At 46.6% G+C, this 25670-nt stretch overlaps 1 protein-coding gene across 3 annotated transcripts in view; it reads left to right on the forward strand.

Annotated features, from left to right (window-relative positions):
• Nucleotides 1–25670, forward strand: part of ETV6 (ETS variant transcription factor 6) — a 222554-nt gene that overhangs the window by 89488 nt on the left and 107396 nt on the right. For 2 of the 3 annotated variants that reach the window (XM_074357505.1, XM_010946431.3), the window contains exon 2: nucleotides 4633–4762. In XM_074357505.1, coding sequence (XP_074213606.1) covers nucleotides 4633–4762 — 130 coding nt within the window. The remainder of the gene's footprint in view (nucleotides 1–4632; nucleotides 4763–25670) is intronic. The other variant, XM_074357506.1, reaches the window with a different exon arrangement.

Consider the following 25670-nt stretch of genomic DNA (forward strand, 5'->3'; position numbering starts at 1 on the left):
ATCCCCAGATATGGGGGGTGTACTATGCAACCAAACTGTATTTCTGTTTTTCTCAATTCCCAAAATGCTTTATCTTGATTTCCAGAAGGTTCATATGTAATGAGCAATCAGCTCTTAAGTGTCTCAGCCCTTCAGCTTTTTCAGTTATTAATGGCGTAAAAACAAATGCATAAATGTGCTAGGGGGATACCCATGATTTATAGACGCGCCAAGTTGAATAATTTGGAAAAGGAAAGACATTTTTTGGATAGGAATGTTCAGTGTTTAACTCTTCTCGTCCGTAAGATGCAGCCATGGGGCGAGGCTTAGGGGGAGGAAACACTGCTCTCCTCCTGAACGTGAAACGTACAAGCTTGGTCCACGCAACAGTCACAGGTTCTAAGCGGCCGGTTTAAAAACGAGCAGAATTGGATGGGTACCTCCTGACCCCTTCACGGTCAGGGAACGGTGAGGAGAGGGAATATTTCCACAGCGTGCTTGCAGCAACCCTCCTCCATATTCCATTTAATTTTTTTTTTTTTAAGCTTTCTATACTGGTTAGTAACATTTACATTTCATCCTTTGCCTAAAACTATTTTTAGCATATTTTCTCTTTTCAGAGCTTGGTGCTGCTCTTCCAACCACCCCCTCCCCTTCTCAGAGGTACTACAGCTGGCCCTAGAAGTGTCCGTGCCTCCTTTTGTTCCACTGGTTGGTTTGATAGGTTGTGTCTGCACATTTAAGAGCAGCGTATTTTACTTTTTCAGCATCTAAACAATAATGGAACTACATCACAGCATTTTTAAGTCCCATCATTGACCTCTGCCATCAGTGTACCCCCCCCCCCCGAACAACACTTGAATGCATTAATACCACTGTCTGCAGCATTTTAATTTAATTAGAGCAGTGGTTATAATCCTCTTGGAGAAATCGTTATTCCTCTCTGTAATGTTAAAATAAAACACCTCTGGTCTTCATCTGACTGACAGTTTGCTCTAGAAGTGAATGAGCTTAAACGGGTACCCCCCTTCCCTTTCCGGGGGTTGGACAAGAGGAGCATCTGTGAGAATAAAGACGTTTCCTTTACTCGGGGGAATTGGATGTTCGTCTCTTTCTGCCTCCTTGTCTGGATGTGTCCATTGGAGGTAGTGATATGTTCATATCATACTTCTGACTGCTGAGAGTCTGCCGATTGTGTCACGGTGGAGGTTAAGGACATGCATGGTTAGAAGAATAGATTTTAAAATGAGGACCACGTGAATCGCCCTAGAGATTAACAAAAAGAGAGACAAAGGAGACAAGCCTGTGGTGTGGGATTCCCTCGGAAAGGAGCCCCCACACTGGGCCACATCCTTTCTGGGGTCCCCGGAGTGCTCTGCTGACCACTGAATCAGGGTCACAGTAGGTATGAAATGGCCCCTAGCAAATTGCTTGAGGCCCTCGGAGCACTTTTTGCTTTTCCCCCTCTTGGTCAGGGTCCCCTCTGTTACTGACAAAGCTCTTCACTGAATGTTGGAGAAGAGCTTCCCACCCCAAGCGTGCGACGTCGCAATATTGCTGAGTGGAAACCATCACCAAGAGCGTTCAAGGCTCACAATCGCTCAGTCTTGCGCCTTCTTCTTACAGGTTTCATCATGAAACAGCGGTATTGTCTTCATCTAGAATTGTTTGGACGTGGGGGGTGGGTGGCAGAAAATCCGAGGGCAGGCACCCAAGTATGCTATTTCTGGGTAAGGACAGGGAACCACGCACAAAAGCAGCCACACAGCAGGCTGCTTCCCAAGAAATTACAGTGGAATGAAGGTACAGCACAGTGACAATTTAGCAAGTCAGAATATAGACGTTTTAAAGGTGATCCCTAGCTTGACTCTTTATCAGCTGGCTGGGGGTCTGTTTCCCAAGAAATAAAGTGCAGTCCGCCTTGAGGGCTGGGTTCCCCCCAGCTTGTCCCTGATGGAGTTGGTGAAGGTGAGGGAGCTGAGATCAGGTGACCGCTCCCTCCCAGGGACTCGTTACAGGATCTCGGAAGTTTCTCCTTGCTCTAAGAGAAAGTCACCATCTTAAGAAATGCCATCCTTTTTTTTTTTTGTCTTGCACTCATGCCATGCCGTTTGAAAACTCTCTGGCTGCACCATATTTTCTTCATCAACAGTTTCACTTCTGCAAAAACCCTAACAAAACAGAAAGCTATTTCTGGGAATAAAGTTAACGGTAGATAAGATATCTAGACATATATTGGGAAGGGGCAGTGGGGAGGGTTATATTTGAGGGTTGAAGTGTATGGAGAATTTGTTCAACTAGAAAAAACAGACTCTGTTTCAAATGTTTAAAAAGCCTCTCTCACCCTGAAAACCCCCTAAACAGATTTGGTATATTTCCCATATGTGTGTTTATGCCTTTGCCTTTTTCACCTCAAAAACCCCAAACCAAACACCGAAAATGTAACTCATCCTTGAGTTAAAGTTGCTCAAAATATGTGTGAGGTTTGGTAAAGTTCAAGAAAAGTGAAGTTGAAGGTTTTGCCTCTGGGTGACCTTTCACAGGGCATCTTGATGGATCCAGAAATAAAATGAAGGGTGTGTGCATCTGCCCTTAGTTAAGAAACTCACCAGGAAACTTTAGGATGTATGTTTAAAGAGAAATAGCCCAAATTGCCCTACTTGCTGGGGAGGATGCCTCAGGGAAGGTATAGCAATTCCATTCGGAAATTAGAGAAATCCATATACATACATTTAAAATAGAAACTTCCTACCACAACCGCCAAACTTTCCAGGTTATGAGCAAAAGACAAGCTTCAGTTTGGTGACAGGGCTGGGGGACCCCCCTGCTTCCCTTTGCATATTTGATGGAGTATAAAATGTTAGCGAGCTCTTTCCAAAATGTAAACACCCTCTTCACTTTATTTTAATCTGTGATTTTTCTTTTGCTCATGATTTTTGTTTTCATGATAGCATCTCACTGATCTCCCCCCTCCCCCCCCAATTTATGTTTGGACCGTGTGCGTCTCACTTTACTCTGCCCAGTTAATCCACAGTAACTAACAAGTTATGTTTATGTATGGACTGCAAGTCAAACTAGTTGATATGTGGGTCTAGGATGCAAATTGCTGCTGAGCACAATAGCTGGGGTTTTTGTTGTTGTTGTTTTTGCCATTATTTGCCGTGTTTTAACTTAAAACTAATAATAAGCCTTCCCATCCCATCCGGTTGTTTTCATTGGTCTAACAAATGCTGCCTGTTTAAGTCTAAGCCGGGAATGTATTGACTCCTTCCTCTGCCTCTCCTTGTCAGCTAAATAAGTATCTTCACTTAAACAGTACTTCCTTAAACGCAGATCATTCTTTGAGTACTGACTCTGAGATGGAACATGAAGGGACAGGGAGATACCTGTTGATGTTGCAGATAGTTCCCTGCGATGAACGGGAAAATGAAACACTGGAGATTTCTGGTGGTGGTGGTTGTGGAATGATGGAAACATTCTTGCTGGTGTAGATTTATTGACTCAGCCTAGAACTTAGAAACCACTTTGAGCTCACCTCTGGTTGGATCTGAGTATGGAATCCTACTTTGATTTAGAAGCTGGGGATATTGCCAGAGAAGAGGAAACGTGGTTTTAATGTATTGGTGGCGTTAATTATGTGACTGGGAAGAGTAATTTTTGAGAGAGGAGTCTTTAAAGCCATTCTTTTGGACATATTGTTTCATTCCCTTGGTCTTGCCTCCCAGTTTTACTTGAGCAAATCACTAGTACAGAGAGGAGAAAAATGGACACCTGTCGACCCAAGCCCAGAGGAAAAGCCCCATTCCAGACCTTTACAGAGCTTTGTTATAAATCCCAAATGCCAGTGATCTGAAAGACAGCCGCATAGAGTGTCTAGACAGGGGGCAGCCCTGTGCAGCCTGGCTCAGCCGGCACTCAATCCCCCCCCCCTTTTTTTTTGGAAATACATTGATTTTATTACAGTTGTAGTTTAAAAGCAGAAAACAAGCCACAACAAATGCATGGCAGAAATAAGAAATAATGTCACCATGGTGTTTGATCAGCAGTATTGAAACTGATCATTTACTGTCCAAAGATTAGGCAGTGAAATATATCAATAGGTGGGGGAAATGGGAGGGGGAGGAGTGGTAGTAAATGTCAGAAGAAAGCTGAATTTTCTCAGTTCGTTAGGAGGGAAAAGGACTACTGTGAAACTACAGCCACCAACAACTGTTGTGATTTAATCTATAAAATTTTCAAAACTTACAGAAAACTCAAATATAAAATGTCTAATAAACTGGCTTTTTGATAACTCAGGTGTTTACTTATAATTGAAGTTAATTTCTTAAGTGTTTATGAAATAGCGCATCAAAATCAGAAGCCAAGTGTCTTATACTAGGCATTAAGTTCCTGTTTAGAATTTTTTTAGGATTTTGTATGTTTAAAAGTACATAAGAAGTCTAAGAGAGGCTTACCAAAAATTTTCAAAACTCAGTATATTTTCCTCATCTCCAGTAATCTGGAAACTTAGTTAAAACAATCTGGATCAGATTTCGAAACTGTCTTTAATAAGGCACAAACACCAGATAGTGGTAGGTGAGGATGTCACACCTCAGTTCCAGGCTTTCATTGTCTTTTCCCCCCCTCCCCTCTTGCTGCCCTTATGTTTAACAGCAGGAACGAATTTCATACACACCCCCCGAGAGCCCGGTGCCCAGCTACGCTGCCTCGACGCCGCTACATGTGCCAGTGCCCCGAGCGCTCAGGATGGAGGAGGACTCGATCCGCCTGCCCGCGCACCTGCGTGAGTGTTCGCGCGTCTGGGGGTGGACGGCAGGGTGGACGGGCTGGCTGGCCGGACAGACAGATGCACAGCTGAACGGAATGATCAACCGCGCCGGGTTGGGGAGGCGGGGCAGGGGCACGCTCCGAGATTGTGTTCACGCGACTTCCAGAAGCTGCTTTGGCGTTGTTTGCCCCCACGCACCCCAGAATGGCTTTGAAAAGCATGAGATTCCTGACCCTTGTTTCTCTGTGTGTTCATTTCCTCTCTGACCTTGACCTGCTACCCCCATATCTGAACATGGGCAATCTAAGGTCCACTGAATGGCCTAAGAGGTGAGGTGGATTGGGGGGGAAGTTTGTCCTCCTAAGTTCACACTTACTCCCCGTCAGAGCCCCTCAGTTTTGCTCAGGTTTGGGGTCAGACTCTCTCCCCGCTCTGCCCTTTGCTGCCTGCCCGTCCTTTCTGCACAGGGCCTTCCCCTCCCGCTTCCTCCATGCCGGCTGCTCTCCAGCGTACCCCTACGGAGGGCCTGTCTCTCCCCCTCCTCTGCCGCGCCCCCCTCTCTCAGTGCCCTCATTGCCCTCCCCCTCCCAGGCCATCTCCGCCCCTCGCCTCTGCCACCTCCCCTGGCTGATCCTCAGCTGTGACTTGGCCGGACGTCAGGGCGAAGGCGCTTGTGCTGCCAGGGCCGGGCTCCAGAGCACACGACACCTGTCCTTTCCTTTGTGTCTCTCTTTCCTGTGCTGCCACCCGGCCCAGATGACCCAGTGTGCTGCGTGCAGCCGGGGAGAACGAATCACCTGATTCCCACCCTGGTCACAGTGTCCAAAAAACACCAGGTTCTCTGGCTTGACTGTTCTCCTCAGGGCACAAGTCTCAGTCATGGAGGACACTGCGGGTCACCGTGGCCCTTCCCTCGTTGATTCGTCATGACTTACACAGGGCACGGTTATACTTGCCATCTCTGGTGTGATCACACTCCCCTGGCTATCCCGCTCCTCTTGGTCCACCCCTCCTCAGAAACCAGAATTTTGCTGAAACCAGGAATAGTGGGAGACCAAGGATGCAGGCTTCTCTTTTCTCTGTGTGTGATAATTCAGTGGATCAGATGACTGTGATGCTGGGAGGTACTGGGAGAATATGGGTGGTGAATCCCTTCGCCCCCATGGGGAAGATGCTGGCTGAGATTTCTGCAGGGAGTTGGGTGGGGACCATGAGAATCCTTCCCCCCTCCCCCAGCTTGCTGTGTCCATCAGTATTTACAAAGTTGGTACATACTGTGGTCAGCACATTCCAGCTTCAGTCTACCGTCTCCTCCACGATGAACTTTTAACAGAAAGATTAGGACCAAAAAGATGCCCGGGTCACTACTGTGGGCACAGTTGTCCTCAGTAAACTGGAGGGTTGTGGCCGCATTGGAGCAGCCAGACTAGAAGACAGACCACAGCCAGAGCACAGCCTGTTTTCCTCCAGAAGCTGTCCTATACCGGTGTGCTCACTTCAGGAAGGAACATACTCAGGCCAAGCACTCCTGCTACCTAATCTCATTCATTTATTCATTCAACAAACAAGTTACTGATTACCTATGCTGTGCCAGGCGCTTTTCTGGATGCTGGGGGTACAGAAATGAACAAAGCAGACCCAACCTCTTGCCCTTGTGGAGCTTGAAGTCTCCATAAAGAGGGGGAAAATATTATGAACACTTGTCCCAACTAGGCTGAGGTCTCTTTCGTGTCTCTTTATTTCTGCACTTTGACACATACCCCCCACCCCAGGAAGGCTCTGACTCATGGTTCATCTTGGAGGACTGTCCATAGGTAAGCCCTTTTACCATAGAACTGCATCTCCATAAACGGTTATCATGGTGAAGCTGACAAACACAACCAGCTAGCAGCCAGGAGATCTTGATTCTGAAGTAGTTCTGCTGATAGACTAGCTGCTTGACTGTGAGTCAGTCCTCGTAATCCTCCGTCTTCCTACCGTGTAAACTGCGGTTGGACAAGAGGATGTTTAAGAGCCCTCTGCACTTGCAGAAATGGTGATCTCACCTAAGACATCATTCTCCCTACTTGGAACTGTTTCTTCTGTCCCAGTGCTTTCGTTTTTTTCTGGAGTAGACAATTTCCTCATTGAGTCACAGCTGTCCCACTTCCCCGCTGTCCTGCCAGGCCGTGCCGTGTCCCGAGCGCACAGCCGTCATAACGAGCATTTATTGTGGGATGACTCCGTACCAGGCGCCGTGTGAAGTTCTTTATGTGAATGATTTGATTTAATTCTCACAGCAGGACTTGGAAGGTAGATACTCTTCTTCTGTCCATGTCACACATAAGGAATTTAGGGCTTAGAGAATTTAAGTAACCTGCCAAGGTCACACAGTTGGTGGGAGATAGCGTTAGGATTCAAACTGAGTTTTGTCTGAGTCCGGAGCCTAGGCTCTTGTCTGTTAGGCCATGGTGTATGTGTGTTTAATGAGTACTTTTTGGATGGATGGATGGATGGATGGATGGATGGATGGATGGATTCAGGTTGACACTTAGCCTGTGCTCATGGATGTGGCCATTGCGCTGGTTTCTGGCTAGAATCTGCTCTAACTGGTGGATCAGTTGTTGAATAGTTTGCATATCTCTCTTGGGTGGATGGATGAGTAGATGGATACCCACATAGGGAATTATCAGATACAGAACTGTAGCACATTCCTGCGGACCTTGGAACATAATCAGTTGTTAGATTATGGATTCAGGTCAGGGTGGTGATGGTGCTTCTGCCTGAATGCTGCTCCCTGGCAGCCTGACTGGAGAGACCTCCTTGGAATCTGCATCAGCCCTGTGGTGACACCATTGGTTCCCACATCTGGAATGAATCCTCTGAAAGTGGAGGTTCCCAGGCTCCTGCTGCTTGTCCTCAGCTGGGGCTTTCCAGGGGAGGCTGAGCCGCCCTCCTCCCTCTCCTGTTCCAGGGCTCGCCTGCCCATCGTGCTGTTTGAGAAACGGCTCTTTTAGCCCCTCGGGTGGTGGAGGCTGTGCCGTGCACTTGAGGATGCATCCCAGCTGGGTTTCCAAACCTAAAAGAAAATAAATATTCTAACCAGGGAATTGGGTTATTGCTGTTTTAATCTGGGATTCCAGACAGTTCCCAGTGGAATGCTCATGGAAAGTACGGGGAAGAATCCGAAAGCCAAGACAGCGCAGGACATTTATGGTATTGCTATGTTGAAAGCATTTTTAGCTGCTTGCTTTAAAGAGATACTCACCAGACTGGTATGCCCCAGAGTGGCTCCTTTTCACCCTTTGTCCTCATTGATCTCCAGATAAACCCTCTCTCTCTTAACTCTTTCTTTTTCTCCTTTTATTCTGAAATCAAAATACAGCCTTTCTTGGTTGCAAGGGACGAGGTATGGAAGGTGGGGAGCATAATGTTTAAGGTTCTCGTGCTGTGGGGTTCTCACCATTTTGCTCTGCAAACACAGGGCTATAGCCAAACTGAAGACGCAGTGTGACAAATTAGTGAGCTATTGAGAAGGAGAAAGTGAGGACTTTTCCTCTTCCTTGACTGTGATGAGAAAAAAAAAAAAAAAAACACTAGGTGATAATTGGGGCAAAGTGATAAGTGGTGATTCTAGAGGACTTGAAAGGGACAGGCCAGGGCAGTCTGGGCCCAGGAGAGGAGGAGCGCCCTGGGGAGAAGGGCCTGCCCCATGCCACCTGGTCTGGCCTCCTCGGTGGCCTCTCGGAGTCCTGCGGCAGCTTCCGCAGACTTCCCTGTTCCACCAGGAGAGCAAGCACAATATGTTTATTGAAAAGATAGAAAGATCTCTTTTTTCTCCCCCTTCTTCCATGTAGGGTACTGAATTTTTTTTTTTTCCTAAAGCTTGAGGGCAGAAGAGGTGAAGTGCGACAATTAGAGCAGGTAGGTGAAAACGGAAAGTTCATTCTTTAAAGGGAACATCAGCCTTTCATCCTGTACCTTGAAAATATTTACAGAACCATGGACCGCACCCCCACCCCCACCCCAAGACTGCGTTTTTCAAGGTCACTCTTGATTCTCTGAACAGTGGGAGGCCTCCCCGAGTGTGAAGGAGAGACTTCTTGTCTGTCTGCCTAGGGGCCACTTTTTCTAAATTCATGGGTGGTGGGTGCCCAGGGGGCAGCCACAGGTACCTCACGAGCTGACGTCAGCCCTGTGAATTACTCCGCCTCCAACTGTGATGTTCAGGGCTGCCCACGTGATCACAGCGAGCATACTTCAGACGTACAGGGCAGAGTGTAGATCACCGAGTGCCTCGTCTTTATGAAATGCCTTTTAACGTAATCATGTCACATTTCTTCGACCTAATCGCTTTGAATCACAGGGTGACACTGTGCCCACAGCTTTCCATTTCGTGGTGCCAGTTTGCCCTTCTAAAATTCCTGCAAATTGGTATTTAAATTCGGAACCTAGGACTCATTCATCACATTTAATAGGGTTACGGTTTATGGTGTTGCAGGTTAATATATAGCCGTCGTGGTGGCTCGGAGTTTTCTAGCGTCCGGACACCAGAAATAGTCCCTTGGCTCTACTTCCCTTCCTGGTGCATCTTTCAGAATTCTTACATTACTGCTTCTCCTCGTGCGTGTTTGATAATTTAGTGTAATGCCCGCCTTTGGAAACGTTACCTCGCTGCTCACCCCCTTGGCGATTTTGCACTCTCAGCAGAGTGAGCGGGTGTAAGACAGGCACGTGACGAGCACAGCTGTGTCGGAGCCAGGGTGGCGAAAGGAGGCGCGGGGGCCGGAGCCACCCTCCGCTGCGTACACTTTCACGTTCCTCCTGCTCCCAAAGAATAGGCCAAAATGGGGGTTAAATGTAATCATGGCGGGTGTTTTATATCATTATAAGTAACCAAACGGGTTCACATATAGGGTCTCACTTAATCCTGCAGCAGTCCTGAGAGTAGGTACTGCTAATCCTGTTTTACTGAGGAGGTGACCGTGGCTCAGACAGTTGCAGAGGGTTGTCCACATTCACTCGGCACGTGAAGAACTGAAAGTAACTTCGAGTTCAGGAGGCACCATTTGGCCTTCTTAGGAGAAAACATCATGGCAGTCTCACGGACTTGAAAGTCCGGACCTGCTGACTGTTGCAGGAGTCGGGCGGTCACGGGTACAGGGACTGGGGACCGCTGTGGCCCTGCTAATGCCCTTGGCCATTCGTCTGTGCTGACTCTCCAGCGGGCTGGCTTCTGTCAGAAACAGAGCCTGTCGCTGTGGATAATCATTCCAGTTCTGTATACCCATTTCTACCGCTCCTCCCTGACTCCTCTCTTGTGAGCCCGGGTTGAAGGTCAGGGTCTCTCTGCAACCAGGACAGCGATGGCCAGCCTGTCCCCACATTCCCTGGCATTTCACCAGAGGTGACCTCCTGGGAGCAGGTCCCCCCACTCTTCCCAAGTTTCCAGATGTGAAAGCAGGCGATAGAAAGGACTTGGGGTGGGACAGGCCTGCTCAGGCCTGCACGCCGGGGCTGCCTCCCTCTGCTTGCGAGATGAGTTCGCCTTTCTCAGATGCACATATCATGATACACCGACTGACGAGGGTTTCTTAGAAGCATCAGAGCCGATGTGTGTGGAGCACCTGGCACCCTGCCTGGCGAACAGCGGCCAGTTACTCACGAGGGCTCTGTTTCAGTTTCCACAGCTGGTAAGTCACCTGTTCAGGGGGTGCGTCCTCCTTTCCAAGGGCCAGGGGCAGCATGGATGTGCTTGCTGGTTCTATTAAAGAAAAGGCCTGGAGTTCTGTCTACATGTATTGAAGCCGATTTCCCTAAGTGACAATGGAAAGAAATGAGCTCTATTTCCTGACTCTGGTTTCTGGGAACTTGGTTCTGCTCCAGGGTCTCTACCCCCCACACCACACCTGTACCTCGGCCCGGAACTGTTTTCCGCCCCAGCCTTGCCCGAATCCATCACCTCTTTTTCCAACCCTCCTCGCCCACCCCTGCAGACCTAGCAGATCCTCCCCGTCCTCTGCCTTTGTCAGAACTCCGAGAGTGGCCTCTCCTCGAACAGCTGCCTGTGACGTGTCGTGACATCACCAGCAGAGTTGAGGCAAGGACACGGGGCAGGAGATTTCATGCTCTGCATCTTGACAAAGCAGGCATGACTTCTAACAAAGACAGCCCGCCACCAGCATTTGCTGTTTTGTTCCCCTCAAGCCTTCCTTGCGGGCCTCTGCTTTTTACTTGCAAATGCTCGAAGGCTTTTTGCTTTTCCAGCCGCCTAGGCGGCTGTACCAGGGCCCTGTGTAGCAGCTTCAAAGAACACAAAGAGAAAAAACAGGCCGCAGCAGAATAGCCAGGATGCTTTGGAAGGGAAATTTCCTTTTTGGGTTTGCTCTCGGCAAGAATTTCCGATGCAGGCAGACGTTAATTCCTAGCTCCATGCTTCCTGATAAGGAAGCAGCTTCAATAAATGCAGCTATTTATAGATGTCTTTTTTTTTTTTTAATATATAACCAGAGGTCTATTGACCTTTTCTTTCACTTCACATTTCATGCTGTGCGCTCTGTGTACATTTAAGGCAGTTCCTCTGGCAAACGCTCTGACCAAGAGGCTCTGATCCGGCGAGGAGTCGGGGTGGGGGGGCTCTGACTTTCCTTGCGATTCTGAAGTAGACCTTTGGAAGCTACTGGCCCTGGGGCTTGTCCCAACCTGCTGCTGTGGCTTATTTCCTTGAGCCCTGAGATGCCCAGCTCCAATACTTTCAATACCCAATATTGAAAGTTTGACAGATTAAGCCACAGCACCACTGAAAAAGAAAAGCCAACAGGAACCAGCCAGTTCTCTGAATAGTCTTGAACAACAGGAAATTAGAAGTGGTATTTTCATTTCTTCTGTGTCCTCTTTCCTGTCTCCCCTAGGGTTTTCTCAGCCATCCATACCGCCGTGGTCTTCCCCTTGGCGTATTAGGGCTCAGCAGACTGAGGGCTCCCTCTCCGTGAGTTCTGTGGTTGGCCTCCCTCGTATCTACACAGCTCGATGCCCAGTGTGATAAAGATTTTCATACGACGCTGGCTCGAACTTTCCTCGGTTCCTCCCCACCACCTCTTCGTTAATCACAGAGCACATTGATTGGGTTGAGTCAATTCAAATATGATCAAGTTCCCATTCTCAAGTAACAGATGTCTCCCATTTTTGCTTGGTGCCTGAGTTCAAAGTAGCTGAGACTCTTGCAGTTTCTGATGAGAATGACTTTGCCCACTTCACTCTTTGTGAGTTTCCAGAGGTAGGTGTCACCAGGGACCTTCGAGTGTTGCTGGTTTCACCGTGGCCGTTGGTGGATCCTGATTCCTATTGCCTGAGCTATCGTGGAGTATTCTGGGGGGAGCTGCTTTCCCCTGGTCTCTCCTGAAGCAAGGTAGAGCAGGATTTGAGACATTCAACCCATCTCTGTCTCTGGCTACATGCTGACTGTAAATTCCCAAGCATAGTTAGTCACCCCGCCATGGTATTTACTGCTTCCATCTTGGGTAGGTGGACTAAACCCCATTCTTCTGAAATTAGTCTCTATTTCTGTTTCCTCTGGATCATGGACAGAAATAGCCTCAAATGGGGCGCTAAGATTTCAGTAACAGAAATGCAGCATGCAGATGTAGATACTGGATAAAGAGCCGGAGATGCGTGGTGGGTGAAGATAGGGTGCCTGGAAGGAAAATTCTAACCCGAGAGGCCCTTTGTTTCCCCGGCTCAGCTGGGGCTGAATTCTCTCCTCTGGGGTGGGGGCAGTCACTCGAGTGGCTCGCTTTAAAGAGGAGGAGGAAGGTTTGTAAGGAGATAGGTAGCAATCACTTTCTTTAAGAAAAGTCCCTAGGGGAGTGTTGAGGGGTGTCTTAAGAACTATTACAGGGCTGTCAGGCGTGTATGGAGTTCCACTTAGAAGTAACAGTGTTAGGGTTTAATTATCCGTTTGTTTTCTAAGAGTGGCTTACCTGTGCAGATCAGTTTTTTGTTTTTTGGGTTTTTTTTTTTTTTTTTTTTTTTTTTGTCATCGCACCCACCCGTCAGTTTACGGAGAACCTTTGCTTCTCCTTGTGGGCCGTCCTGAGGTCCACTATGTATAAGATGCCACTCTAGAGAATCTGGTGCTTCTAGTGCAATAGCATGAGGAACAAGAAATCATGGTCACTACTGTTTATTGAGCACCTTCTCAATGCCAGGAACTTTGTGTATCTTATTCTGAATAATCCCTGACGCTGCAAGGTAGATAGTCTGTCTGGTTTATATCTGAGGCTCAGAGTGGTAAGTCCCTTGCCAGAGGTCACCCGGAGAGAAAGTGAAAGCTGCAATGTGAATCCAGACCTCATTCTAAAACCCAGACTTTTTTGTTTTTTTCACTTCACCATGTTGCTTCTTAAAAATACTAGGAACTGATAAAAGTCATTTCCCTCTAGCTGTTGGTTAGAAGGAGAAAATCCAAGCTGACAGATTGACTTTTTTTTTTTTAATTTAAGCAAAACGTGTATTAACTACAAACAAGAAAGGCCAAAAGGATAAAATCAAAGATACTATCTTTTGAACTTAGAGGAAGATAAACTTTCAAATCTAATCCTCTATGCAGACTGATATCTGCAACTTATCTTCGAGTATCTGTATAAATGCTGGAGAGTTAGAAACAAAATTAAATGAAGTGAAAAGAGCTTCCTGTTGTCCACAGTATTGCATCTTTTTGAAAGATGCTAGCCTACTTGCTAGACGATGATTAAACAGTAGGAGAGATGGTGTGCTTGAATGGCGGTGGTATTACTGGGTTCACAAATTAAAACATTTTACTTCCTGATACTTTTTGTTAATCTGACATGTTCCGGAAACACTGACATGTTGGTGCCTTGGTTTACCCACGTGACCTATGTTCCAGGAAACTATCAGAGGGCCGGAGAGCAGGAGACGCCCCTGTCTGGGATCGGTCCTCGGAGTGCTGGCCCAGTGTGGTCAGTCATGGCTGGGATCATCCCCCAGACCTCGTTCTTCCTCCCAAGGTTGCAGTTTCCTCACCTGTAAGGCGGAGCAGCCTGAGTGTCCGATACCCCAGGCTCTTCCCAGCGCAGATGTTGTATTTTTCTCTAATTCCAGCAGAGGAGTACAGGGAGTACAAGGGGTGTCAGCAGTGGAGCCTTACCTAGAAATGCAAAGGCTCATGATTATTCACCTGATTTCTAGCACTCAGCATCCCCCTTTGGTGCAGATGGTGGTATTTTAATGACGCAGGAAAGTGTCCTCTCCTTTCGCTGCGATTGTTTTGTGAGGATGCCCTCCTGCAAGGAAGTAGGGAAATTCTACACCTTGACTCTGTTGGATGCTTCCTATTCCCCACGATGGAGATGGGTCATGTGTTTGTGGGCTGGGAACCGGAGCCAACTCCTTGGCCCTGCATGTCTTCTGAAGGCCCCCTCAGCCATCCTCCTCTTCCCCTGCTTCCCAGGACCTCACAGCAGAACCTGAGGCCCGCTCCCTGGTTCTTGAAGCCCCGCTTCTAGCCTGAGAGTCGCCTGTGCGTTTGGCCCTTTGCCCAGTGCATGACACAGTTACACAGGTGTAACTTCTGGTAATTGCCTCCTTGACCCCAACGGCACGGTTTGTGGGAACCCCCTCTGCAACGTGGGACGTGTTTGCGTTTCCTGGAACCTGTAAACACGACGCTCTGCATTTTTGCTCCCTGTCTAGATGGCGTCCACTGGGTTTCAGGCTTTACAGAGCCAGCAGATCTGTGGATAAGCCACGCCCTCCTCCTCCTGCCTGCCCCCAGCGCATGCACAATTAATACCACATTAATTAATTATGGGGGGGGGGGCCACTTGGCAAGGCAATGAAGGCTTTCAGCTTCTAAAGTGAAAGCTTTGATGCTGAGCTTTAAAGCACATTTCCACCCGCCCCAGCCAGCAGACAGAATCTGTGACACGTATACCATCCCCTGGGCACGAAAGCTCACGCCCAAGAAACTGTTTCTAAATAGAGGCCCTGAGCTAGTTACCCGAATCATCGAATCATCGGCTCGTTGCCCCAGGCTGTGAAAAGGGAGTGGAGGATTCTGGAGAAAAGAATTGCCCAGAGCAGCCGTGAGGCGTGAACAAAGCTGACGAGGGGTTTTATTTTGCCTCCTGAAGTAGCTCATGGGTCACCAGCACCAGGAGCTCTTTGTGAAGAAACAAATATGGGCAAATGACTGGGTGCCAGCCGTCTTGAGGAAATAGAATTCCTCTCTCTCCTCCGGAGCCTGACTCCAGGAAGTGGCTCCGAGGGCAGGGCAGGCTCACAGACCTGTTATTCGGAGAGGTTGGCAGGTGACTCTATCTTGGGCATATTTTCCTATGAGCTGTCAACAAAGTGGGAGAGAACACTCCTTCCTTCCCTTTTCATTCTGATTTCGTTCCACACTGTTGTTCTCACAGCACTGAACTCCCACACTTATCTTTTCACTTCTCTTGCGATGTGGTGGCGAGGCCACCTCCCAAAATCCCCACCCTGGACGGACAGTTCCTGTTCCCTTGTTTCCAGTCCATCCAGTGTTTGGTGTGGGGCTCTCGCGGATCTTACAGTCGGGCCACAGTTCAACTGTCCACCCAAATGTTTGGGGTTTTATTTAAAGGTCTTTCAGGAACACAAAACTAGAAACTCCCTGAGAGAGATTGTCCCCACTCGAAAGTCATGGGTTATAAATGTCCTTTTAACCTCTCCCTTAGTTTTCTGATTGTGCTGAGAGGAACTTCAGAGACCCACAGGAATCTAAACGGATGTGAAATGTTGTTTGGACCTTATAAAAGAAACCTTTTTTTCTTTTGATTCCTAGGCAAAGAAAAATGTGACTTGAGATAAATGCGAGTGAGTGCATATGTGTGTCTGTGTGTGTCGCGGGTGCGGGGAGCTGGGCTCCGGCTGTCTCATAGCTAGTACCCCAGGTATCTGCTTCGTGGAGCTTCGGTGATGACTCCGAGCACCCGAAGTGACGCCGGGAACGAAGCTGAAGAAGTACAACTGGGTATTGTAGCATCGGCACTGCCCAGCCAGCTGTGTGGCAGTCTCTCGTCTGGTGCATCTTTGTTTGCTGAAGGGGTATTGAGATTCAGAAAGTGGCTGGCTTCTAGGCTTGTATTTAGTCCAGGCAGCACTACTCTGGACACAGGACAGAGAGGCTGTAGTCTGTGAACAGAGCCCATGTTCTGCTTCAGCAGGGCATGTGGTCACCCAGCTGCAGTGATAGAAGAGCACCGTGAACTTGAAAATCTCCCACAATGAACTACCACGGTGCCTGAAAGTCTTCTAAGATACATACCTTTTGGGTCAGGCGTTTCCACCTAGCTCCATTTTTTAAAGTAAATGGTTATAATTGCAGATGATACCTTGGAAAGAGATCGTGAATACCTTAAGTCCCTGTATCTTAATGAAAATTAGTTTATCAGAATATTCCTGATGAATCTCTTGAAATGGCAGAATTGTGGTCAGCCTGGAAGTTCAAGAGAAGGGGCTGAGTTGGAAATAAACTCCCTGATTTTGCTTGGGGCTGGCCTTCTCCATGGAGGAGACAGACACAAGATTAGATGGAAAATCCAGACCCCTAGTTTTAGACAAAACATTGCGGACCTGGACCCGGGAGACCAAGATGAGTAATCCGATGCTTACCGTGCCTGGCGGTTGGTCTCCAGACTTTGCCAGGATCAGAATTGGCCGAACCAAGTTGGACCTCTCCAGCACACTGTCAGCTTGAGAATGTGTAAGTCATCTGTGTTTTCTTGAGAGCAGGAGTGAATTGGGGGCCGTAAATCTGAATCCTTCAGTCTTTCGACCATTCTTACCAAAATGTCTCTACCTCGGGGATGACTAAGTGTTTGATTGTACGTGGAGAAGGCACCTGTTCATCCAAGTCTCAGGTTGAAGTGGTCAGGAATATCTTGGCTTGTGTGGAAGCAGAAGGAGCTGGCCGGGGTGGGTGGCTTCTGGGAGGAGTGGGCGTGTGGATTTGGGAGAAAACGTCTTCTGAGCTCTCCATACAGAGCAAGAACTTGCATTTATTGAGCGCTCGAGTGCTCCTGGTAGGCACTTTTCACATATATTACATCATTTAACCCTCAAAACAGACCAGTGGACTGAGTTTTATTATCCTCACTTTACCGATGAAAGGTCAGGTTTAAAGAGGTTAAGGAACTTGGCCAGAGTCACAGAGCTGGCCGGTGGCCGAGAGACCCATCAGGCTCTTCATTTCTCCATCCCTCCTCCCAGTCTGAGCCAAAGACCCATTCCCTAGACCATTTTCTTCAAGAACGTGAAAAATGGTATTGGATCCCCCTCTGAGATCCAACTGCGGTTAAAACCTCATAAATTTTTAGAAAAACAGAATAACTCACTAAAATAAAATCGTAAATCCACTCCACAGAAAACATTCACCGCAGCCCCGAACCTCGGGGTGGACAGGTTCGGATTTCAGGGGGCCATAGGGTTCTTGTTAGTCCCTTAAATATCCCTGCGTTTCCTGGTAAATAATATCCCTTACCGAGTCCTGGCACATGAGCCGTGTAATAAGATCGGAGCCTCTGGGTGCAGTTTAAGTGCAGGGTGAAAATCCAGGCTGCCTTCATTCCTCATCTGTCTGTCTCTCTTTGTCCCACTGCGTGCCATACACTTTGAGGTTCAGGACCGGTCCCTCTTTCTGTACCTTATGTCTCTCCGTGTCGTTTCACCAACCTTTTTTTTTTTTAAATAAAGTGATTTGAAATGGAAAATTAAAAACTTAACTGTGAGCCTGGCAGTTTTCTGCTAATGCCTCTGTCCCAAGAAGCTTCATAAAGTATATATATTATTATTCCCTTCAGCACAGCTGCTCGGGGCTCTCACCTGCTTAGTCATTCACAGTCTGTCTGAGAGATGAATTTTCGTAAGGCTGTGGTTTGGGATATCGCCCCCCACCTCCATGTTTTACTTAAAATCCTCACTGGGAAAGTTTGGGGGAAAAATCCACCACCCTTGCAAAAAGGGAATTTGGTAATCTGCGTGCTTTCGGGACCATAATGGGTAGTTTTATTTTGGTGCACCCTGTTCGTTTGAAATACTACAGTGTTTCGGCCAGAAGTCAAGTGTGTTGGAGACCAAAGTGGACAAGAATGGGGGCTTTGTGTTGACGGGTCGGTGTGTGATGTAGGTTAAGTCTTGGGAAATGCCTATTTCTTGATGAAATTGCAGGTCTGAGTCCCTCTTGGAGAGTTAAAGCTCTTGGTGTTACACAGGATGGGGGGGAGGGGCGGGGGGCGGGGCACAAGGGCTCAGGAGAGGGAGGAAGAGGGGGCCAGGGTCCGATCCAGTGGGGCCCCCCACCGGCAGGGAGGGGGCTGCGCTGTGGAGCCCAGCACCCCGGCAGCAGCACCAGCAAGCCAGCCAGGGGTGTTCTCAGGCCTCAGCTGCCAAAGTTTCTTGAAACAGCTCTGCTCAAAGGCATATGCTGGGCTCACTTCTGAGGGAAATTTCCTTTTTGGGGAAGTTGCAGCAAAGGAATTTCCTGTGTGGGCAGACAGAGCTTCCTGACTTGAAGGCTTCTTGGAAGGGAAACAGTTTCATAATGAAATGACAAATTAAAGACATACCAGCCGGGTTCACTTCAAAACAGCTATTGAGAGTGCAGGCAAAGCCCTATTATACTCCCTCACAGAGCAAAAATAAATCCCATCCTGACAGGTTTCTGTATGCTGGATTATATCCGTCCCCACCCCGCACCTTCCTCCCAGCCGGCTCCTCTCCCTCCCTCCCTCCCCCGCCATTAGCTGCCACCCTCTCCAGCTCTTGGAGCAAGCAGCCAGCGAGGAGGCTGGGAGCATCTTTTCTCTTCCGTGGCTTCGCCCAGCCCTGAGCCACACGGAGGCCTCGTAGGCTCTGTGAGAGCGCCATGCCACCAAGACTCCCAGACGTGACCCCTTTCCTTCCCCCTTTGACGCAAAGCAATGATTGAAGATGTCTTCAACCATGGGGTTAAAAAAAAATGCAGCAATTTCCTCAGGCTGGCCTTTAAAATCTTGTAGGCAGTAAATATAAGTGCTCTTCTGGTCTTGGGAGCTAGGTCTGAAGTCTGATTTGTTGGAGAAAATAAAGGTGTGTGTTGGCCACAGTGTTCTTACACCTGAACATACTTTAAGCAGTTCATTCATCCTGCATTTTTTTTGGTACCATTTTTTTTTAATTGAAGTATAGTTGATTTACAATGTTGTATTAGTTTCAGATGTATAGCAAAATGATTCAGTTTTTTTAATATATATTCCTTTTCATATTGTTTTTCATGGTAGGTTATGACAACCAACTGAATATAGTTCCCTGTGCTACACAGTAGGACCTTGTTTATCTATTTTATATACAGTAGTTTGTATCTGCTAATCCCAAACTCCTAATTTATCCCTCCCACCCTTCTCCCTTTGGTAACCATAAGTTTGTTTTCTATGTCTGTGAGTCTGTTTCTGTTTTGTAAAAAAGTTCATTTGTGTCCATTTTTTTGGATTCCACATGTAAGTGATATCATATGATATTTGTCTTTGTCTGATTTCATTTAGCATGGCATTCTTCAGGTCCATCCATGTTAATGCGAATGACATTATTTCATTCTTTTGTGGCTGCGTAGTATTCCACTGTGTGTGTGTGTGTGTGTGTGTGTGTGTGTATTTTAATTGGCATTTTTAAAAACTAACATGAAGATGCCTTGTGAATTAGATTTCTTTTTTTGTGGCGCAGACCCAGAGAAGGATTGATGGCAGTATCATTAGGGATCAGTACTAAGTAGGCTTAAGCTAACACAGTAGAAAAGGCACAGGTTTGGGACTCACATGTTCAAATGCCAGTTCTAACAATATACAACTTGTAGTATTACCATTGATGAGTCACTTCTCAGCCTCAGTTTCCTTATCTCTCAAATGGGTACAGCAGTGCCTTCCTAACATTATTGTAAGGAAATTAGATTATGATTTCTAAAACACTTTGGACACGCCTCCGAAGCCCAGGCCAAAGAGCACTTGTTATTTCATCACTGTTGGGATCCTTGGGGGCTGAAATACAGCATTAGGTTGAAATGGCAGAGTTGTGGATCAGTCTGGCAGATGTTTATTGCAGGTTTTCTATGTGCGCAGCATGCTTGAGCTCTGTGGGGGAAAATAAACACAGTGTGAAGTTTAGAGAGGCCACATGGTGTAGCAGAAGGAATCTTGGACTTGGGGTTGGGAGGCCAGGGTTCAATCCTGGCTGTCACTCAGTAGCTCTGTGGCTTGGGGCGAGCTGTTTAACCTTTATGAGCCTCAGTTGCTCATCTGTAAAATTGGAGGAAGTCAAACTCTATGACTTTAATAAGTTCTGTTCAACTCTGACATTGTATAATCAATTTTAAGAGGTCCCTGCCTTTTGCGGTTGCTTGCAGGATTTATTCTGGAGAGTTAGGAATATTCACCGTAAAACAGCCTATCTGATGAAGAAACTTGCACCAAAAAGCTAGGTATTTTTAACTCATACATTCGATGTAACAACAGGAAAAAATTGGTGCTTGCCAGATATGTCAGCAATAGCAATTTGTTTTGGGGTCTTTCTGAGTGGATGCTGACTTGAAAGTAACTAGGGTCATGGGTTGAACCTGGCAGTTTCCTCAAGAAAACTTGTCTTGGGATTTTGGTTTACCTTCTCCCAGCTGCTTTGCAAACGGTTGTGTATTTAAGCCATTCCCACTGTGGATATCCTCGTCCAAATAGACTTCCAGGATCGAGGCCATGATGTTGACCAGTCCTGCCAGTAAGGTTTTATTACGTGCCGGTGGGTAATTTTAGGACTGCCACATTACTCTTCCTCTGATCTTCCGTTTGTATGAGTGAAGGACTGTTACCGATTTTGCCTCAAAACAGTCTTCTCAGCGCCCATTTTTGATTTGACAAAACCAAAGCGCTAGAAAAATTGGATACCACGTGTAAGATCACAACTGCAAAATGGTGATGACAGCTGACGTTTCTCGGGTGTGTATGTGCTGTGGGATACCAGTGCCTTAATGGACTGGCTCATTCATATTCTCCCAACAAGTCTGAGAGGTAGGTGATACTATCTTCGCTTTACAGACACAAACTAGGGCTTTGAAACGTTAAGTAATTAGTTCCAGGCCACAGAACTGGTGGGTGGTAGAGTCAGAATTTGAACCCAGGTCTGTGTTCTTTAGTGCATCTGTGTTGTCCATGGTTATGAAGTCAACCTCAGTGCCTGGGAGTGAAGTCAAACCTATACCGGGTCCCCGAAAAGAAACAAAAGTAACTTCATAGGCAACATACTCTTGTCATGGCCGAAAAGCCTGCAGCGTTCCCTTGTGGAAAATAACATACCGGGACATAAACTGAGCAAATGCAGCCCCGCCTCTTGCTTCTGGAAGAGGGCCTTTTCGGGTTCATCCTGAGGCCAAGTTGGCCTAGAACCTCACTGGCCGGCTCTGGTGACACCTTGCAAAATAGGGCAGAAACCCGCTGGCCGCGTTTCAGATGGGTAAGCAAGGTGTCCGGGGCCAGACTGCGTCCTTTTCCTTGTGAAATTCCTTGGAGATGTTGTTTGTGGCTGTCTGGGCTTGCTCAGAAGAAAATTCAAATCTTCTTCAAATCAGTAAGCATTGATCTGAAGAGCCACTGTGCTCAGTGCTAGGAGTCCAGAGATGAGTAAAGTAGGAACTCGGTCTAAGAAAGCAAAAACCTTAATCCTTCAACAAAACCAGTCATTACTGAGCCCCTACCATGCCAGTAAATGGTAATTACAAGAGGTGAATAAATAAGCAAAAAAATTCCTTCCAAAGATATGTTTTAAATCTTACAGAAACTACTTTTTTCCCCTTGGTTCTGTTTGATTTTTATTAGCTTTACTCTGTACAAATAAGCTTTTAGTGTGTGTCGTATTGTTTAAGCCCAAAGGTTTTGTTTGTTTTTTGGTTTTTTTTTTTGGTTTTTGGTTTTTGACTATAGTGAAAATAGCTCTGGAATTTTTCCTCCTCATTCTCATTGTTAATCTCATTTTTCTTCCCCAAAGAATATAGACTTTCAAAATTATTTTTCAATAAAAGCCAAAATAGTTTTAAAATTCACTTATATTTAAAACACAGATAACATCCTGGAGAAAATGTGAGAAAAACGCGCAACTCTGATGGTCCGTGGTTATAAAAGGCTCCCAGCACTAAGCTGTTCTTTGGCAAATGTAGCAAGACATTATGTAGGTGTCATTTTGAGTTCATAGTAAGGGGGGAAATGGTGTCATTTCTCCTGGAGAGAAATGCAGTCTCTCATTTAAATCTTTCATTGGCCTCTAGCTGCCAGTAGGGTCTTTAAAAAAAAAAAATTCCTTTTCTTCATTACTCTAAATTCCCCACTTGGGCTTAAAGTGGAAAAAAAAGAAACTCCCATTGAAATACTGTGACCAAATCTACATTTTAATATGCTCCTTTGCTCCTCTGGGGAGGAAGTGGGGAGGATGTGGAGGAGATTGACTGATGGATGATTTATTTGGACGTGAGAAGAAGGGAGGCGGGCAGGGTTTAGAATAAGAGCTGGTGTGCATGGTCCTGCCTCCCAATCCTGTGATTCCTGGGGTGTTTCTCTCACCTGGCAGCGTGACAAGGGGAGAATGTGTTAAGGGGAAGATCCTATTAATGGAGGAGTTGTGGGAACTGAAGAGGTGCCCCCGGGAGCGAGATGACTGACAGGTGGATGAAATGCAATCTCCTTTCCATTCAGATTTTTTTAAAAGGGAGTTGCTAATTAGTAAGTTTGAGTTCTGTCTTCTGTTTGATATTCCCTGCTCTTCAGATCAGCCGAATGGGGAGAAACAGCAGATTCTGCTGGGCCTTGGCACCCTCAGCGGACCAGGCCTTGGATATTGGAAGTGGACAGTGTCTCCCCACGTGCTTAACAGTTTCACTGACCATCAAGACCCCAAGTGGCCCTGGTTCAACCCTGGGCGGGCGGAACAAGGAAGCTCCGCCTCCTTTGTTCACCTCACACTTGTTGGGAGATGGAGTTGCCTCTGCCCATTTTAAAGGAAACCGGAGGACTCTATGTCTCTATGTGGTCCAGGCCTAGCTTGGAGCCTGAGCTTCTGAACAGAGACATGGCAGTTCCAGCCTCCCTTCTGTGACCCCTGGCAGTTCCTAATGGGAGGGTCCTATCTAACCACTGTCAGCCTGATAGACCACAGCCTCTCCTCCCCCTGCCTGCCTGCTAAGAACCTTAAGATTTAGGGGAAATTCAAATAGACCTTCTTTTTGAAAGGTATGAAGGTCTCAGGCATAAATGTAGCTTTTCTTGACCCTAGAGAAAGAAAGTCTTTTTGACTTCTGTGAATAAAGAATCAGGAATGGCTCTGTTACACCCTCCTGGATGGTCCGGTGCACTCGCGTGAGACCCAGAGTGATTGTGACATGCTTTACCTGATGACCAGCATCAAGTCTATTTGTCTTTACATTAGAGACTGATTGTGACAGAGTTGCCATCGACCTGCCACATATAGGAAGGAATGAAGGAACTCCAGTTTCTGAAAACGTAGTGAAACTTTGCAGGGATTAACTCCCAGTAATGCTTAAACATTTCACAGCTCACAGGAATGAGCTAAATACTGCATAAACAGTGCATTGCCAGTGATCAGTAAGTGTTAGGCAGTAATTCCAATCGTGTCCCCCCTCCACATTTCACTTTTGGTTCTTTGTCAAGTGATATAATAACTGAGTCCATAAGTCCAACTTTGGGAGCAATTGCTCTTTGTTGAACTTCGTTGTGTTAAAAAAAAATCTTGAGATACCCTTTCCTTACCTCGCCTCTTGTCTCCAAGTGTTTATATTTTTAATGACATTTAAAAGTCAGTCTCCAAACACTTTAGAGCTAAATCCTACCAAAGACGAACTTTAAACTGGTGGGAGTAGGGAGTAGAGTAATCCTTCTGGGAGTCAGAATGAGACGCTTGTGTGTCTGGACTGGTGGCAGGTTTGTATGTTACCAGAGTGATCTCCATGGTAACAGATCAACATGGCGCCAGTGACAGCTCTACACTCAGAGCTTAGGGTTCCCATGAGAAAGTGGATCCACACAGCAAATAAAGGGGGAGAAATCAAGAAATGTGGACTCACACTCCCCTTCCTTGCAGAGTTCTGATCATGAAGTTTCAGTTCGTATAATCAGTGACATGTCTCACTTAAATACTTGGGTTCCTCTAAGTAAAGCATGACTCTTCAGAGAACTCATGGTGTCCTCTTGAATTTCAGCTGAACTCACTGAAGGTTTAAACAGGCTTTTACAGCGAAGAACCATGTTGCAGTGGAACAAGAATATAACGTGGAGTCAGGAAGCCTGGCCTCCAGACCCACCTTTGACTCTACCTGCAGGCCCTTACTTTCCAGACTCTCAAATTCCCACCGGTTCTAATACTCAATCATCCAATAACACTGGAAGGCCCTAGTATGATACATTGGCGGTCAAAAAAAGATAGCCGATTGAATATGATACAATGTGCCGTCCCTACCACCGTCAAAACTGTAACAATGTTGGGATCCTGTGTGGAAACTTCTAGCACCTGAAAAGTACAAGGCGGAGTTCATCTCTATTAAAGATTCATCTCTGAAATCTGGAGGCTGGGCGGCCACAAGAAGAGTTTATTTTTCCAGAGCCTTGGTTACAAAAGGCTATTAGTTTGAAGAAAAAATCAGCACTCATTTATCTTAACCACAAGGCACCCCTTGTGAATTTGGAAGAACAGTTATGTAATTTGTTAATTTCACGAGCCTCTTCCCTGGGGAATCTTATGACTCAGTGATCAGAGGTGTCAGAGTAATGAAGGTTGTCTTCCGTGGTCAGGGCTGCGCCTGTGAGTAGGCTCAGGTACACTCCGAAGTGAAATTCTTTGCGGCCAAGACCACAGTGGTTGGGTGAAGGGTGACATGGGGACTGGTTTCTGCTGTATACATTTAAAGGGAACCAATTTCCCCCCCAAAGGGAAATTTCTAAGGAATCTATTCCTCGGGCTGTGGGGGGAATTCAACCCACTGTGAGTCAAGGAGGGAACTACATATTTCCTCCATAAGGCAGCGAATGAGCTTGATGTGGACTGAAGCCAACCGCTAGCTCCCTCTTCCACCACGTCAGAATATTTCTTGACCGTACTTTGCAAGGTTGAAAAGTACAACTAATAATGATAGTGCTCAGTTTAAACTTGTCTTGTGAGTCTCTCTGGTCTATCTTTAACCAACAGAAGTCTAAAATGTTTATTTTAGAGTCATAATGTTGGAAGATCTCTAGATTGCCCACATTGTAATGCTGCTTCCAAGACTGATTTTAGGAAAGTCCATGGTCAGGATTTAAGTAGGAAAAGTCTTGATCTTATCTTATTTCCCTTGTTACTTCTTTGTCTGAGGTTTACTTTGTTCACCTAAAAAGAATTATTGTGTAGTTCAGCAAGGGCTTAGAGAGCCATGCATATCTGTGTGTGTGTGCATGCATGAATATATATGTGTGTATGTATGTATATTAGTAAAGATCTTTTTGCCTGAGAATCAGCTGTGCTGAGTCTGATCTGCTGAAGATAGAAAAACTCCTGACGTGGTACCAGAATGATCAAGTTGGAGAACTCGAATTTTAGAGCATGGTTTCCTTCTTGTATGGTTCCTGTTCCAGAACATTAGCTGTCCATCTTCAAATGTGAATATACATTATTGTATTGATACCTGCTAGTTCAGATTTTTTTATTCTGCTTGTGACAAAGAGAGAACTGACAGTCGTGATCCCTTGTGAAGGAGACTTTCTGCATGAGTCAGTCCAGCTAAGCTGATATTGGGAGCACTTTGCATACACTCTGGCTACCAGGGCTTTCAGAAAAAGAAAGTTCTAATAGGAAAAGGAGGGCAGTTGAGGAGAACAGAGCCTGTGTTTATAAGGAGAGC

Source organism: Camelus bactrianus, chromosome 34 (genome assembly GCF_048773025.1).
Source record: "Camelus bactrianus isolate YW-2024 breed Bactrian camel chromosome 34, ASM4877302v1, whole genome shotgun sequence".
In the NCBI taxonomy this organism is placed as follows: domain Eukaryota; kingdom Metazoa; phylum Chordata; class Mammalia; order Artiodactyla; family Camelidae; genus Camelus; species Camelus bactrianus.